Source organism: Taudactylus pleione, unplaced genomic scaffold (genome assembly GCF_031769625.1).
Source record: "Taudactylus pleione unplaced genomic scaffold, aTauple2 ptg000032l, whole genome shotgun sequence".
NCBI classification, from domain to species: domain Eukaryota; kingdom Metazoa; phylum Chordata; class Amphibia; order Anura; family Myobatrachidae; genus Taudactylus; species Taudactylus pleione.
The window spans coordinates 7,668,971-7,687,575 of NW_028284434.1; the positions used below are offsets into that span (position 1 = coordinate 7,668,971).

Sequence of the window (18,605 nt, forward strand, 5' to 3'; positions counted from 1 at the left end):
GTTTATTTGATAAAAACGCCCCCTGGCCGCTCGCACCGTACGTCATGTCCGCTATTTATTAGATTAATCGAGTACATCGTACAGCGTATGAACTGCTCGCTATTCTTGTGGTTGGTTTTTTCAACCGCTATTTTGCGAGCAGTTCTGAGTAAAAAAAACCAAGTGACGTGGTCAATGACGCGGCTGTATTAATTATGCACACCCTTAAAACGCCCGCTTTGACCTTTAAGCACGTATGCGTTCTGATCTCCACTCCCCGTTTTCAAGCACCTTCCCGTTACCACCCACATACGCCTCATTCTGTCACTCAAAATAGCAGGCATTCGCTATATAGCGAACAAACGATTTTCGGCCGCACTGACTGGTTCGCGCATGCGTACTAAAAACCGTACGCATGCGCAGATGTGCGAACATCGCTCGGAACGAGCGTACTGCCGCTAGCGAGCGGCTCTGAACGAGGGCCATTGTCAGCAGTTGCTAATGTCACCTATTTGGTCTGACTGATTGGCCAAACTAGTAAAAGAACAAGCTGCTCCGCCTTGCACCTGGACGGCCACTCCACACAAAACTAAAACTGTATTTTGGGTAGAACTAAGCAACCTGATATAAAATAGTTTTACTTACTAGGGCCCCGAGGATCCAGTGATACATCTATTGGTACTAGCAGACATCCTCATTTTGAGTTCTTAGGGCTCAATTCAATGCAAATTGAAATGCCTCGGGAAGGAGCTCCTGGAGCTATTCAGTTCAGCGCGCTGTTATGTTGGAGAATGCCGTTCTCGCGCCTTAAACATGGTATTTAGTCACGAGGACCGGCATTCTCCGACTTAAGTGCCTGGTGCGAGGCTATTTCTGCCAAACTAAAAACAGAAAACGGCATTGCGCCAGCATTTTTGTCGGATTTCTGCTTGCACCCCAGGAGGGGTACGAGTAGACATCCTTTAGTCGGGCTCAACAGAGCGCTGAATTGCATAGCTCCGGGGGCTCCATCCCGGCGCTATTCAATTCGCGTTGAATTAAATTAAGCCCTTAAAGTCCGTCCCACTTATAGTTCCCATTCCCATAAATGAGAAATGCACAGGGGAGGGGCTTGGACAATCCTAAGTAATCCTGGGAGCATATAAGGAAGAATCGCCTGCTCTCACCAATTTGCAGGGTAAAATGAGCACAGGTAAGTAAAACATTGTACTTCCTTCCAGGTTACCTAATTCCTCCCAAAACTAAACTGAGAACTTGTCTTATATAACGTAGATCCCTTCCATACAAATGTTTGTTAGTCTGCAAAATGTAGGAAAAGATTCTAATAAGGAGGCTCCATTCATAGGAATATTTTTCAATGGCTGACTCAACCGTGTGTAGGTGACAAGTATATGTTAACATAAAGCCACAGGGGGAGATATATCAAATCTTCAAGAAGCTGACCGGTTGCTATGGTCATTGCCTCCACCTCTCTTCTTTAGAATGTTTGATATACTTCCCTTATAGTACAATGAGTTATATACAGCAGGAATGTCTCTCTGATATAACTGCTTAGGATGTTACAGACTTGGGGGGGGGGGGATTGTACCAAGCCTTGGAGAAAGATAAAGGAGAGAGAGGGAGAGGGAGGGGGAGAGGGAGAGAAAGAGAACCAACCAATCAGCGCCTGTAATTTTTCAAATACAGCCTGTAACATTACAGTTAGGAGCGGAATGGTTGGCACTTTCTCTCCCTCCAAGGCTTGATACATCTCCCCCCTGAGCAGGAATCATCGCTGCACAGTTACAAGGGTAACAAACACGAAACACCTGACTTTGCAGCTCTTTTGTTGCCATAGAATAATTATTCAAAAGCAAAACTTGATCTGTGGTATATTTTCGTTTTGTCCCAGCTGAACCGTAGTATCAGACCCAAAACAAAGAAACCTGCTATAGCTGTTATCCAAAGGCCAGAGTCAGCTCTGTGTCAGCTAATTTATACCAGCAGCTGGAACCTACTGGGGCATAGAGAGAAAAATCCCCCCATTACCAGCCCGAATCCACGATAATCACAGAGACACTGGCTGACAGCTACACAAAGCAGCTCATGTTAGGAAGAAGGGTACGGAAATGGGATGGAGTCAGTCTTGTGCTTTTCAGCTATAGAAAGGGTGGAGGGTTTATGGAGCAAACTTTATCTGGGATTTTCCAACTTCGCATGTCATATAACCAGATATTGTCAAAGACCCTATAATGCCAAATCGAAAAGCACATGTATTTTAGCTATGCTACGACTGATTTTTATTTCTCAGAGCCAGTGTACAATAGGAAGTAAATAAACCACAGTTTATCTCCTGCAGGTATAAAAGCTAAACCAATGCCTAGTGAGAGAACACACTCATTTCCGCAAATGCAATCCAGCTAGAAATGATGTGGAAGCCAGTAACTGCTCACTGATTTACTGAAACACACAAAGGAACTCATTTATCAATGAGCTTTATCACTCAAACTTGAGTGATAAAACTTGTTGCGTTTCATTTCCCCTCCCCCCCTTTTTTCTTTTCTTATCCTTTATTTTACACATTTTGTATTGTTGTTTTATGTAGAGTTGAATCAAACTGAATAATGGTTACTGTGTCATTTATTTATTTTTATTTCTTATTTTTCTTTTTGTAAGCATTTTATTTTGCTGACTATGTCTACTGTGTTGGTATACTGTATATGTCTTTCTTAGTGTCCGTTGCGGATTCTGTTTTCAATAAAAAAATAGATTGCAAAAAATAAACAAAGAACTTGTTGCGTTTGATAAATGGGTGCTCCAGCCAATCAGCCCCCAACTGTCATTTATTAAACAGATGGCAGTTGGGAGCTGATTGGCTGGAGCACCATTATCATATGCAACAAGTTTTATCACTTGTTGATAAATGAGGCCCAAAATCACTAAAACTTTCATCGTACTCAATTTACACTTCTTACTAGTGAAAACAAATCTTACAATCAACATAATGATGTTTAATTACCACTTGAAATTGTAATATAAAAAAAATAAATAAATAACCAACACCATAAATATCACAGCTTTCAGCTAAGAATATAAACCTGAAGCACTGCTAATGTACACTTATAGGGCCTGGTTCAGGAGATGTATGCAGAGCCGATGGTTTTATGTACATCTCCGATGTTTGTTGCACCGCACATGCACAGGGCCCACACTCTGCAGATCGGATTCAGTGTCGTCGGACGCAGTGCAGCTGTAGATGTCAGGTGAGTGACAGCCTGCAGCTGTTAGGGGGCTGTGATGGGGAACGTTTTACAAAATGGGGACGTTTTGTAGGTGTGCCGAGGCCACGGTCTGAGTCTTCCGACACAGCTTCACTGGCCCCGGCCAGCTAGAGTAACTTAAAGTCACATAGATGATCCAATGCTGCGTCTTCGGACGCAGCAGCGGATCACAAAAGCATGCAGTGGGCGTTTCCCTAATACCCCCTGACACAGCGGCTGTGCAATACCGTCCATGTCTGAAGCAGGCTCATAGTACTGATATAGCAGCTGGGCTATCCATACCAACCCCATATAGAATGATTATGGAGTTAAGCAAAAACTGCATTTCAAAACCATGCTGCAATTAATACATTGGAGGTGTATGACATTACATGTATCTGCAAAGCCAGAGTAGCATATAAACATCATGTCTGGGTATGTCCTTATAACCAGTTTGTATAACTTTCTTTTATTGCTTTATTCTCTAAATAACAAGGGTGGCAAGGACGTATTAAGAGTCCAAGGCCCTCTCCTCTCTCCTCGGCGGCTGCCAGTGAACTGACAGCAGCAGTAGACTCCAGGCACTACTCTGTGCCTGGAGTCTATTGCGCAGATCAGGTAATTTTCCCGGCGAATTCCCTACTGCGCATACGGCTACCATTTTACAGGCGTTTAATGTAGTGCTACTCAGGCCGACCTGGGGGACTACAGACAGACAAGTATAAAAAAAAGTATAGGTGCATGGTGTGCAGCGAGGGCCCTGCACTCATTATAGATACACCCCTGAAGAGTTGGATTATGTGACGTTCCACATAAGTTTACACTATACTGATTTATAGACATGATCTGTTTGCTTTTACCTACTTCATTATCTTCACAAGTCATCAGGCCTAAATTCTTTTTGCTGTTGCTCACCTTGCAGAAAATATCGGTTTGGTGATGCTCGCCTTGTAGCAGGCACACCTTTTGCTGGGGCTCACCTTGTAGCAGGCACCCCTTTTGCTGGCGCTCCCCTGGTAGCAGGCATGCCTTTTGCTGGCACTCCCCTTGTAGCAGGCACTTGTGCTCGCCTTGTAGCAGGCACCCCTTTGCTGGCGCTCGCCTTGTAGCAGGCACCCATTTGCTGGCGCTCGCCTTGTAGCAGGCACCCATTTGCTGGCTCTCATCTTGTAGCTGCCACCGGTTTATAGTGCTCACCTTGTGCAAGGCACCGGTTTATAGTGCTCACCTTGTGCAAGGCACCGGTTTATAGTGCTCACCTTGTGCAAGGCACCGGTTTATAGTGCTCACCTTGTGCAAGGCACCGGTTTATAGTGCTCACCTTGTGCAAGGCACCGGTTTATAGTGCTCACCTTGTGAAAGGCACCGGTTTATAGTGCTCACCCTGTGAAAGGCACCGGTTTATAGTGCTCACCCTGTGAAAGGCACCGGTTTATAGTGCTCACCTTGTGAAAGGCACCGGTTTATAGTGCTCACCTTGTGAAAGGCACCGGTATATATAGTGCTCACCTTGTGAAAGGCACCGGTATATATAGTGCTCACCTTGTGAAAGGCACCGGTATATATAGTGCTCACCTTGTGAAAGGCAACGGTTTATAGTGCTCACCTTGTGAAAGGCACCGGTATATATAGTGCTCACCTTGTGAAAGGCAACGGTTTATAGTGCTCACCTTGTGAAAGGCAACGGTATATATAGTGCTCACCTTGTGAAAGGCACTGGTTTGAGAGAGCCACTTGACCAGAATGAAGATATAGGTTGAGGCGGGTGAAGATACTGACCAAAGAAGGAATGGTGATAAAGCAGAAGGCGACACAAGCCTGTGTAAAGATATAGTACAAAGTAACATAAAAGCATCTGCTCTACATTGAGGTAATAATGATTGCAACTTCATAACTGTAGTTACTGCCAAATGTGTTCATACAATAACCCTGATCCAAATACTGAATCAACAGGTCCTCTTCTGCTAGTCAATGTAAGACAATCTATTGGGCAACTTGGCCTGCACAGAAATTATTTATGATAGAGATTATCTTCTTAATTAACTTGTTAACTTTAGCTAAATAGAAGCACTTGCTGTCAATATACAGTATGTTATAGAAGTTATACTTTACTTTCAACAATACATAAAGACTAACTGTGGGGAAATAATTATCTATAAATAATATATAAATACTGGGCACAGGACACTGGAAATCCAGTCATATCACACATACCCTGACAAAAGAGGCCGTCTTCCTGGAATGATTTCCTTTCATCACCTTTTTGGTCTCCATGGCCAGATGGTTCACACTCTAGGGATAAACAATGGTAACTATTAAAGGCCAGGTGAATCTTGATGCCTTAATGTTCTCTTGTACTGGGAGTAAAGAGTGGATGGTGCGACAGACGTCCAGGCAACACTTTGGATGCAAGAGGTGTCAAAGCACATGTGCTACTAAGAATTGGGGTGAATTATTTGAGCAATGAAGTGGGGAATGGACAATGGACCACTGCTCTTCACTAGTTGGAAAAGGTAGTTTTCACCATATAATTTATGACAGGATGAAGAGCTTTCGTAAATAGTAGTGTTCATACTAGCACCCTGCACCTGTCACAGCCCGTGCAGTTCTTCTTTCCTGCCTGGGTGTCGCTCTCTGCTCTGGTGCTTCTAGCACACACGAGTCTGCATCTCAGCAGTTTGTTGCATCAGCTGAGTCTGCTAGAAACACCAGAGCAGAGAGCGACACTCCAGGCAGGATAAAGGAACTGCACGGGTTGTGACAGGTGCAAGGTGCTAGAATGAACACTATATAGCATGAACATAAATCACTACTGGTAACCATGACTATTTCAAAACTATGATTATTATCTTTTCTTTATAAGGCATAAAACCCAGATTATGGAGTTCTGGATTATAGTGGTGCCATAATTAATCAAATTAAATATTACCAACACTGGCCATATTGTATAGCGGTGTGTGTAAACTAGGGATGTGCAGGCTCGGATAGGTTCGAGTTTGCACGTGGAGTTCGGATTTTTCCCTCCAAAAAAACGGAACTCAGAACGAGGCAAAACGTCATCTTACATGGACGAACATCATCATTCCTGGTCTTTTGTCCAGGAATGATGATGTTCGTCCATGTAAGATGACGTTTTGCCTCGTTCTGAGTTCCGTTTTTTTGGAGGGAAAAATCCGAACTCCACGTGCAAACTCGAACCTATCCGAGCCTGCACATCCCTAGTGTAAACCAGTATGCATAACCAAAACAGTCTTACTATCTCCCTTTGCCAGGTGTATACTGAGAAGATCATAAACAAATGACATACAAGAATGGCCTGAAACACACGGTAAAGATGGCCCTTCCAAAATCATCTTACTTTTAAAGAAAGCTGAACCATTCCTGAAGGCTGATGTGACATTTTGAAAACAGACAAAGGGAGAAAGCAAAACTCTGGTGGTTATCTAGTGTTTATACACATACAGTACCTATATAGTGTGGCCATTAGTGGTAATATTTATTCTGGACCACTGTGTAGTCTGGCACCTCTGTGATTCAAAACGCCACAGTCTGGAACCTTTTAGGGTCAGTAAAGTTCTATAGTCAGACACAAGAATTATCTACAGTATATGTATAAACTAAAATAGTACTCTATAGGATGGGAACAGCAGTGTACAAAATAGAGTAACCTTCTCCATGTGAGACATTTCATGCTCTTGAGAAAGGTTTCACAGATAACCAAATTAATTTTTTTAAGCTCATATTGAGGAGTGCCACTAGTTCTATTTTGTATATGTATAAAGAATGTACTTACTATCTTCATTAGTTTATTCTAAGACAGGGGCTGACTAGACGTGCAATAATAAAATGCATGCACATAGACAGAGCTATAAAATGGTGAAATAGAAGTTATATAAAGAACAATATGGCAGACAGATGGCTCTCTGAAAGTTGAACTTGAGTAAAGTTAACACCAACATAATATACGAGTGAAAAATGCTGTATATAATTCCCATAAGTATTAAATAATCAGCATCGTATACTGAGAGCCATATGCTGCTTCATAGAACTTTAGAACAGACCCTTATGAATGTAACTCACATGAATTAAATGGACAAGAACTGGCTCCAGATTGCAGAACATTGCTCTGGCTTCCACATAAAAACTCAGCTGTTGTTCAAAGTCACGGCCAAAGGACACCTGAGAAATAAAACACAAGGAGAGGCAGTATCAGGGCTGCTTTACAAGAATAAGAGAAGTTACTGGTAACTTGTAAATGCACTAGTATGGGAGGAGTTCCCACAAAGACAGGATGTATGCCACCATGATGGCAATTCACCCTACACCATTACATAATGTATGCCTGGTACTGTCACCATGATGGCAATTATAATGTATGCCTGGTATTGTCACCATGATGGCAATTATAATGTATGCCTGGTATTGTCACCATGATGGCTATTCACCCTACACCATTACATAATGTATGCCTGGTATTGTCACCATGATGGCAATTATAATGTATGCCTGGTATTGTCACCATGATGGCAATTATAATGTATGCCTGGTATTGTCACCATGATGGCTATTCACCCTACACCATTACATAATGTATGCCTGGTATTGTCACCATGATGGCAATTATAATGTATGCCTGGTATTGTCACCATGATGGCAATTCACCCTACACCATTATATAATGTATGCCTGGTACTGTACCCATGATGTAAATTCACCCTACACCATTACATAATGTATGCCTGGTACTGTCACCATGATGGCAATTCACCCTACACCATTACATAATGTATGCCTGGTACTGTCACCATGATGGCAATTCACCCTACACCATTACATAATGTATGCCTGGTACTGTCACCATGATGGCAATTCACCCTACACCATTACATAATGTATGCCTGGTACTGTCACCATGATGGCAATTATAATGAATGCCTGGTATTGTCACCATGATGGCAATTATAATGTATGCCTGGTATTGTCACCATGATAGCAATTCACCATACACCATTACATAATGTATGCCTGGTACTGTCACCATGATGGCAATTCACCCTACACCATTACATAATGTATGCCTGGTATTGTCACCATGATGGCAATTATAATGTATGCCTGGTATTGTCACCATGATGGCAATTCACTCTACACTATTACATAATGTATGCCTGGTACTGTCACCATGATGGCAATTCACCCTACACCATTACATAATGTATGCCTGGTATTGTCACCATGATGGCAATTATAATGTAAGCCTGGTATTGTCACCATGATGGCAATTCACCCAAAACCATTATATAATGTATGCCTGGTACTGTCACCATGATGGCAATTCACCCTACACCATTACATAATGTATGCCTGGTATTGTCACCATGATTGCAATTATAATGTATGCCTGGTATTGTCACCATGATGGCAATTCACCCTACACCATTATATAATGTATGCCTGGTACTGTCACCATGATGGCAATTCACCCTACACCATTATATAATGTATGCCTGGTACTGTCATCATGATGGCAATTCACCCAACACCATTACATAATGTATGCCTGGTATTGTCACCATGAAGGCAATTATAATGTATGCCTGGTACAGTCCCCATGATGGCAATTATAATGTATGCCTGGTATTGTCACTAAGATGGCAATTCACCCTGCACCATTTCATAATGTATGCCTGGTACTGTCACCATGATGGCAATTATAATGTATGCCTGGTATTGTCACCATGATGGCAATTATAATGAATGCCTGGTACAGTCCCAATGATGGCGATTCACCCTACACCATTACATAATGTATGCCTGGTATTGTCACCATGATGGCAATTCACCCTACACCATTATATAATGTATGACTGGTATTGTCACCATGATGGCAATTCACCCTACACCATTATATAATGTATGCCTGGTACAGTCACCATGATGGCAATTATAATGTATGCCTGGTACTGTCACCATGATGGCAATACACCCTACACCATTATATAAGGTATGCCTGGTACTGTCACCATGATGGAAATACACCCTACACCATTTTATAATGTATGCCTGGTACTGTTACCATGATGGCAATTCACCCTACACCATTATATAATGTATGCCTGGTACTGTCACCATGATGTCAATTCACCCTACACCATTATATAATGTATGCCTGGTACTGTCACCATGATGGCAATTCACCATACACCATTACATAATGTATGCCTGGTATTGTCATCATGATGGCAATTATAATGTATGCCTGGTATTGTCACCATGATGGCAATTATAATGTATGCCTGGTACAGTCCCCATGATGGTAATTATAATGTATGCCTGGTATTGTCACTATGATGGCAATTCACCCTGCACCATTACATAAAGTATGCCTAGTACTGTCACCATGATGGCAATTATAATGTATGCCTGGTATTGTCACCATGATGGCAATTATAATGTATGCCTGGTACAGTCCCCATGATGGCAATTATAATGTATGCCTGGTACTGTCACCATGATGGCAATTCACCCTACACCATTATATAATGTATGCCTGGTACTGTCACCATGATGGCAATTCACCCTACACCATTATATAATGTATGCCTGGTACTGTCATCATGATGGCAATTCACCCTACACCATTACATAATGTATGCCTGGTATTGTCACCATGATGGCAATTATAATGTATGCCTGGTATTGTCACTATGATGGCAATTCACCCTGCACCATTACATAAAGTATGCCTAGTACTGTCACCATGATGGCAATTATAATGTATGCCTGGTATTGTCACCATGATGGCAATTATAATGTATGCCTGGTACAGTCCCCATGATGGCAATTATAATGTATGCCTAGTATTGTCACTATGATGGCAATTCACCCTGCACCATTACATAATGTATGCCTGGTATTGTCACCATGATGGCAATTATAATGTATGCCTGGTATGTCACCATGATGGCAATTCACCCTACACCATTATATAATGTATGCCTGGTACTGTCACTATGATGGCAATTCACCCTGCACCATTACATAATGTATGCCTGGTATTGTCACCATGATGGCAATTATAATGTATGCCTGGTATTGTCACCATGATGGCAATTCACCCTACACCATTATATAATGTATGCCTGGTACTGTCACCATGATGGCAATTCACCCTACACCATTACATAATGTATGCCTGGTATTGTCACCATGATGGCAATTATAATGTATGCCTGGTATTGTCACCATGATGGCAATTCACCCTACACCATTATATAATGTATGCCTGGTACTGTCACCATGATGGCAATTCACCCTACACTATTACATAAGGTATGCCTGGTACTGTCACTATGATGGCAATTATAATGTATGCCTGGTATTGTCACCATGATGGCAATTATAATGTATGCCTGGTACAGTCCCCATGATGGTAATAATAATGTATGCCTGGTATTGTCACTATGATGGCAATTCACCCTGCACCATTACATAATGTATGACTGGTACTGTCACCATGATGGCAATTATAATGTATGCCTGGTACTGTCACCATGATGGCAATTATAAAGTATGCATGGTATTGTCACCATGATGGCAATTCACCCTACACCATTACATAATGTATGCCTGGTACTGTCACCATGATGGCAATTCACCCTACACCATTATATAATGTATGACTGGTACTGTCACCATGATGGCAATTATAATGTATGCCTGGTACTGTCACCATGATGGCAATTATAATGTATGCCTGGTACTGTCACCATGATGGCAATACACCCTACACCATTATATAATGTATGCCTGGTACTGTCACCATGATGGCAATACACCCTACACCATTATATAATGTATGCCTGGTACTGTCACCATGATGGCAATTCACCCTACACCATTATATAATGTATGTCTGGTACTGTCACCATGATGGCAATTCACCCTACACCATTATATCATGTATGCCTGGTACTGTCACCATGATGGCAATTCACCCTACACCATTACATAATGTATGCCTGGTATTGTCACCATGATGGCAATTATAATGTATGCCTGGTATTGTCACCATGATGGCAATTCACCCTACACCATTATATAAGGTATGCCTGGTACTGTCACCATGATGGCAATACACCCTACACCATTATATAATGTATGCCTGGTACTGTTACCATGATGGCAATTCACCCTACACCATTATATAATGAATGCCTGGTACTGTCACCATGATGGCAATTCACCCTACACCATTATATAATGTATGCCTGGTACTGTCACCATGATGGCAATTCACCCTACACCATTACATAATGTATGCCTGGTATTGTCACCATGATGGCAATTATAATGTATGCCTGGTATTGTCACCATGATGGCAATTATAATGTATGCCTGGTACAGTCCCCATGATGGTAATTATAATGTATGCCTGGTATTGTCACTATGATGGCAATTCACCCTGCACCATTACATAATGTATGCCTGGTACTGTCACCATGATGGCAATTATAATGTATGCCTGGTACTGTCACCATGATGGCAATTATAATGTATGCATGGTATTGTCACCATGATGGCAATTCACCCTACACCATTACATAATGTATGCCTAGTACTGTCACCATGATGGCAAAACACCCTACACCATTACATAATGTATGCCTGGTATTGTCACCATGATGGCAATTATAATGTATGCCTGGTATTGTCACCATGATGGCAATTCACCCTACACCATTATATAATGTATGCCTGGTACTGTCACCATGATGGCAATTCACCCTACACCATTATATAATGTATACCTGGTACTGTCACCATGATGGCAATTATAATGTATGCCTGGTACTGTCACCATGATGGCAATTATAATGTATGCCTGGTACTGTCACCATGATGGCAATACACCCTACACCATTATATAATGTATGCCTGGTACTGTCACCATGATGGCAATACACCCTACACCATTATATAATGTATGCCTGGTACTGTCACCATGATGGCAATTCACCCTACACCATTATATAATGTATGCCTGGTACTGTCACCATGATGGCAATTCACCCTACACCATTATATCATGTATGCCTGGTACTGTCACCATGATGGCAATTCACCCTACACCATTACATAATGTATGCCTGGTATTGTCACCATGATGGCAATTCACCCTACACCATTATTTAATGTATGCCTGGTACTGTCACCATGATGGCAATTCACCCTACACTATTACATAATGTATGCCTGGTATTGTCACCATGATGGCAATTATAATGTATGCCTGGTATTGTCACCATGATGGCAATTCACCCTACACCATTATATAATGTATACCTGGTACTGTCACCATGATGGCAATTATAATGTATGCCTGGTACTGTCACCATGATGGCAATTATAATGTATGCCTGGTACTGTCACCATGATGGCAATTCACCCTACACTATTACATAATGTATGCCTGGTATTGTCACCATGATGGCAATTATAATGTATGCCTGGTATTGTCACCATGATGGCAATTCACCCTACACCATTATATAATGTATGCCTGGTACTGTCACCATGATGGCAATTCACCCTACACCATTATATAATGTATGCCTGGTACTGTCACCATGATGGCAATTATAATGCATGCCTGGTACTGTCACCATGATGGCAATACACCCTACACCATTATATAAGGTATGCCTGGTACTGTCACCATGATGGCAATACACCCTACACCATTATATAATGTATGCCTGGTACTGTTACCATGATGGCAATTCACCCTACACCATTATATAATGTATGCCTGGTACTGTCACCATGATGGCAATTAACCCTACACCATTATATACTGTATGCCTGGTACTGTCACCATGATGGCAAAACACCCTACACCATTATATAATGTATGCCTGGTATTGTCACCATGATGGCAATTATAATGTATGCCTGGTATTGTCACCATGATGGCAATTATAATGTATGCCTGGTACAGTCCCCATGATGGTAATTATAATGTATGCCTGGTATTGTCACTATGATGGCAATTCACCCTGCACCATTACATAATGTATGCCTGGTACTGTCACCATGATGGCAATTATAATGTATGCCTGGTACTGTCACCATGATGGCAATTATAATGTATGCATGGTATTGTCACCATGATGGCAATTCACCCTACACCATTACATAATGTATGCCTAGTACTGTCACCATGATGGCAAAACACCCTACACCATTATATAATGCATGCCTGGTACTGTCACCATGATGGCAATTCACCCTACACCATTATATAATGTATACCTGGTACTGTCACCATGATGGCAATTATAATGTATGCCTGGTACTGTCACCATGATGGCAATTATAATGTATGCCTGGTACTGTCACCATGATGGCAATTATAATGTATGCCTGGTATTGTCACCATGATGGCAATTCACCCTACACCATTATATAATGTATACCTGGTACTGTCACCATGATGGCAATTATAATGTATGCCTGGTACTGTCACCATGATGGCAATTATAATGTATGCCTGGTACTGTCACCATGATGGCAATTATAATGTATGCCTGGTACTGTCACCATGATGGCAATACACCCTACACCATTATATAATGTATGCCTGGTACTGTCACCATGATGGCAATACACCCTACACCATTATATAATGTATGCCTGGTACTGTCACCATGATGGCAATTCACCCTACACCATTATATAATGTATGCCTGGTACTGTCACCATGATGGCAATTCACCCTACACCATTATATCATGTATGCCTGGTACTGTCACCATGATGGCAATTCACCCTACACCATTACATAATGTATGCCTGGTATTGTCACCATGATGGCAATTATAATGTATGCCTGGTATTGTCACCATGATGGCAATTCACCCTACACCATTATATAATGTATGCCTGGTACTGTCACCATGATGGCAATTCACCCTACACCATTATATAATGTATGCCTGGTACTGTCATCATGATGGCAATTCACCCTACACTATTACATAATGTATGCCTGGTATTGTCACCATGATGGCAATTATGTATGCCTGGTACTGTCACCATGATGGCAATTATAATGTATGCCTGGTATTGTCACCATGATGGCAATTATAATGTATGCCTGGTATTGTCACCATGATGGCAATTCACCCTACACCATTACATAATGTATGCCTGGTACTGTCACCATGATGGCAATTCACCCTACACCATTACATAATGTATGCCTGGTATTGTCACCATGATGGCAATTATAATGTATGCCTGGTATTGTCACCATGATGACAATTCACCCTACACCATTATATAATGTATGCCTGGTACTGTCACCATGATGGCAATTCACCCTACACTATTACATAAGGTATGCCTGGTACTGTCACCATGATGGCAATTATAATGTATGCCTGGTATTGTCACCATGATGGCAATTATAATGTATGCCTGGTACAGTCCCCATGATGGCAATTATAATGTATGCCTGGTACAGTCCCCATGATGGCAATTATAATGTATGCCTGGTACTATCACCATGATGGCAATACACCCTACACCATTATATAATGTATGCCTGGTACTGTCACCATGATGGCAATACACCCTACACCATTATATAATGTATGCCTGGTACTGTCACCATGATGGCAATTCACCCTACACCATTATATAATGTATGCCTGGTACTGTCACCATGATGGCAATTATAATGTATGCCTGGTACTGTCACCATGATGGCAATTATAATGTATGCATGGTATTGTCACCATGATGGCAATTCACCCTACACCATTACATAATGTATGCCTGGTACTGTCACCATTATGGCAATTCACCCTACACCATTATATAATGCATGCCTGGTACTGTCACATTCACCCTACTCCATAAACTAACATATTGTAATAATTCTAAAGACTGAAGCTTCAGGATTCTCCAATAACAGGAGGGTCAGCCCATGGCCAATCAGATTTCTGCATTCTCTCTCCTCAGCCAATGAGCAGGTGAACTGACCTTATGGGACTTTTTATTGGAGGAGAGCACTAAAATAGCAAATCACTGCATGCTTAATTTTACAACAATCTCTGTTCAAACTATATTTATCTGACTAAAATGCAGGACAGTATACAGTAGAAGTGCAGGAAACCCCCATAGAGATCAATAGCACACCAGTACCCCACAAGTGTAGTTGGTTATAGAGGTTTCAGCCATGATAGGATTTGAACTTCAGTAATGAAAGTACCCTGTAATAATAAACTGACAAAACCTATTTAATAATGATTTTTAGACGTGGTGCTCAATTTTTTGTAGAAATTTAATAGATCAGCAAGAATTTCTTGAAATAACATGTGGACGTCAAAGTGTAAATGCACTGTAGAACTGATCATGTTACAGTGTCATTTATGGTTATATTAAGCTATTTACTTTGCTGCAGCTGGAACTTAAAGCAAGAAAATACTCTTCATGTTACACAGCAGTTAGTAACAGGATGTCACATAACTGATGCCCACACCTTCACAAATACTAGTTTGTCCCTGTTACATATACAGAGTGCAGAACATCACAAAGCACTAAGAGAACTAAGAAAGGGTAAAAATCAGCACCCAGGGGAGTTACATGGAGTTACAGCTCCACCTACTGATTCACTGCTAAAGTGCGATTCATTCAACTGTATGCAGACAGTATGTCGACACTCAGTGTCAACAGTTACAGTATGTTGTCAACATTGTTAAAATATCAACAAGTGAACATATGGAAAAGGTCAGCATTAGGGTTAGCAATACCTTACAAATGGACTGCCAACATGCTGACTTGGCATTCATCACCGCGTCAACATTCTCATGTTGACACGTTCACCATCTGCATAATATACCAAACCCCCATTAAGCATTTAAAATGCATTAACTGTGTCAACAACTACGCAGCATTCTCTAGTTGTTCAGGCTGCTAACACGGCCCAATAAAGAACACTCCAGATATACCTGTAATTTATACATATTCCTGATATGATAGAGGAAGAGATCTGGGAACAGTAAAAGTGAAGGATTAGTAAATCTATAGGGTTTCTGATCAATATTGTGAGCTGCCTGTACTATGTAATTATTGATGGTAAAAATGACATGCATTAGGAATTACTGTATTTATATGAATTGCACCAATTTATTTGTAATTACAGCGGCATATTTTCGAAGAACTGCATGGCCCCATTAAGTTCTATGCTTACTTTGTATGCACTATTCTGTGGCTGGTGATTGTGGCTTCCATACACGGATCAGAGCATTGCCACGCTTTAGCTGTGTGCAGCATACGTGGTACAAGTGAGTGGAAACAGTAGTGATGCTCACCATTCGTATGAATCCATTAATGAGATAAGCTAGCATCCTCTTCTCATCCTCAAGCGTCAGAGCACTGTACAAAATAACATCTATTATCACACAATGATATACTGTATATCAGGCTAGAGCAATCAGCATAGAAATGTGACAGTGCTACTAAACCTATTGTATTTGTAAGACATGGAATTCATGTATAATAGTTTTTATACGTTTCTTGTTGAGCCAGTTAAGTCATCCCATTGGCCAGCACTACTGCACTGTATTACTAATAGATTCTTTCTTCTTCCTCTGCCACCTATTTTCTCGCTAGCCATAACAGAATGATGCACGCTCCTCTTAGCCGAGATTCATAGGAGTGTAGGTATTGAGCTATAACAAGGGCGTTCAGTGCCGGCTGCCAGAGGTTATTATTGCAGCACGCACATGTGCCATGACAGCCAGAGCTCTGTGTATTTACAGCTCCACACATAACCTATCAAGGTCAGAGCGCTGTGGTAGAAATGGCAGTCTTGTGACTGGGTAACAGCCGGGTCATGCGCCAAACATTTTATCTACTGAGCATCGGCTACTAATGAGATTAATAAGCACTTGGGGCTCATTTCATCCACTGAGTGCCGGTAACTAATTCTGTGATTGCTAAAGTGCAGAATGTGATTGAGACCCAGGTAAGTCCCATGTAACATTATGGCCAATTTTACTTGTTTAGTATTTTCAATATCTTGCCCGTGTGCCCAATCAGGTCTCTCAAACCATTTAATGCTACTGATGCGCCAGTTACTGTGTATATCATGGCTCTGCTCGGCTAACATGCAGAGGCACAGGGGGTATGCTGCGAGTCCACACCCCATTATGCATTGCCACGCCCCTTTTCATGCGTAGCAGGGATGCCAGGGTAGAAACTCAGTCACAGTTCTTCCCTGGCTAATATTGTCTATAATGATCAGTTGATTCACATAATACTCCATAAGCATAACAAATACATCAATTTGCTTAAACTACGGCACAATTGTAATGATGATGCTAGCTCTTATATTTCTCAAGTGTTCACTCTAAGTTCACGGTGCTGATCACTGAGGGGGGCATACTGTAGCGATACATAGTTTATAAAATATTGTCCTTCCAAAATTAAAGATGCCCTCCTCACCAATCAGCACCCTGAACCTAGGGTGAACACTAGTTCCTAGCCTTGTGTAAAGGAAAAACATGTTTGGAAGTCTCCAAGCTGTGGCACCTGTCCCAGTTCTGCAGTCCCCAGGTACAAAACCTTAAGGTGGGTACACACTAGCCGACTACCAGATGCGACGGCAGATGGTGCTAAGGAACGATATACAGTATCGGGCAGTTGGTGCACACTGCACGATCCGGTGACCGCCCGCCTGATATGTCACTCACCAGCACCATTGACCTTTCCGGCATCGGCAACTGGGTCGCTCCGTTGTCCTTGCATGTATGATATATCTTCCACTGTCTATGCTGCACAGGCGACGCGATATGTCTGTGAACAACGTTTTTCACAGACATATCGTCTGTACACAATGGCCGACGCACACACGATATATCGGTCGTTCAATTGAACGGCCGATGTGTCAGCCATTGTGTACCCAGCATTAGACATTAACAGACACTTTGGAGCCATGATTTACTAAATGCATTTTTAGCGTTTCCCAGCTCGGCAGATCCATGTTCTTCTATTTGAACTTCAGAAAATCGATATATTGATGTATTAAAATGACTAAAATTCTCACTTTAAACTGTACAAAAGAGGTTGTTTTCTTAAAAACTGCCCTTTAAATCTGTCTGAACGGCCTCAAAAAAAAAAAAAAAAAAAAAAGTCTTACTTCACAGAATCATGCATGGTCTTACAGACGTGGAGAAGAGCATTCAGTATTACCGGATCCTTCGTCATTTCCTGCTGGTGCCTAGAGGGCAAAAAAAAAAAAAATTGACCTGCAGCGATAGATTGGAGATTATATATATATATATATATATATATATATATATATATATTTATTGACTC

General features: G+C 41.5%; 1 protein-coding gene across 1 annotated transcript in view; it reads right to left on the reverse strand.

Annotated features, from left to right (window-relative positions):
* VPS35L (VPS35 endosomal protein sorting factor like) overlaps positions 1–18,605 on the reverse strand; it is a 102,748-nt gene that overhangs the window by 28,767 nt on the left and 55,376 nt on the right. Inside the window, exons 22-26 of the mRNA XM_088451936.1 lie at positions 18,427–18,507; positions 16,598–16,661; positions 7,299–7,397; positions 5,433–5,510; positions 4,922–5,036 (exon numbers count right to left, since the gene is read on the reverse strand). Of these exons, the coding sequence (XP_088308062.1) occupies positions 4,922–5,036; positions 5,433–5,510; positions 7,299–7,397; positions 16,598–16,661; positions 18,427–18,507 (437 nt within the window). The remainder of the gene's footprint in view (positions 1–4,921; positions 5,037–5,432; positions 5,511–7,298; positions 7,398–16,597; positions 16,662–18,426; positions 18,508–18,605) is intronic.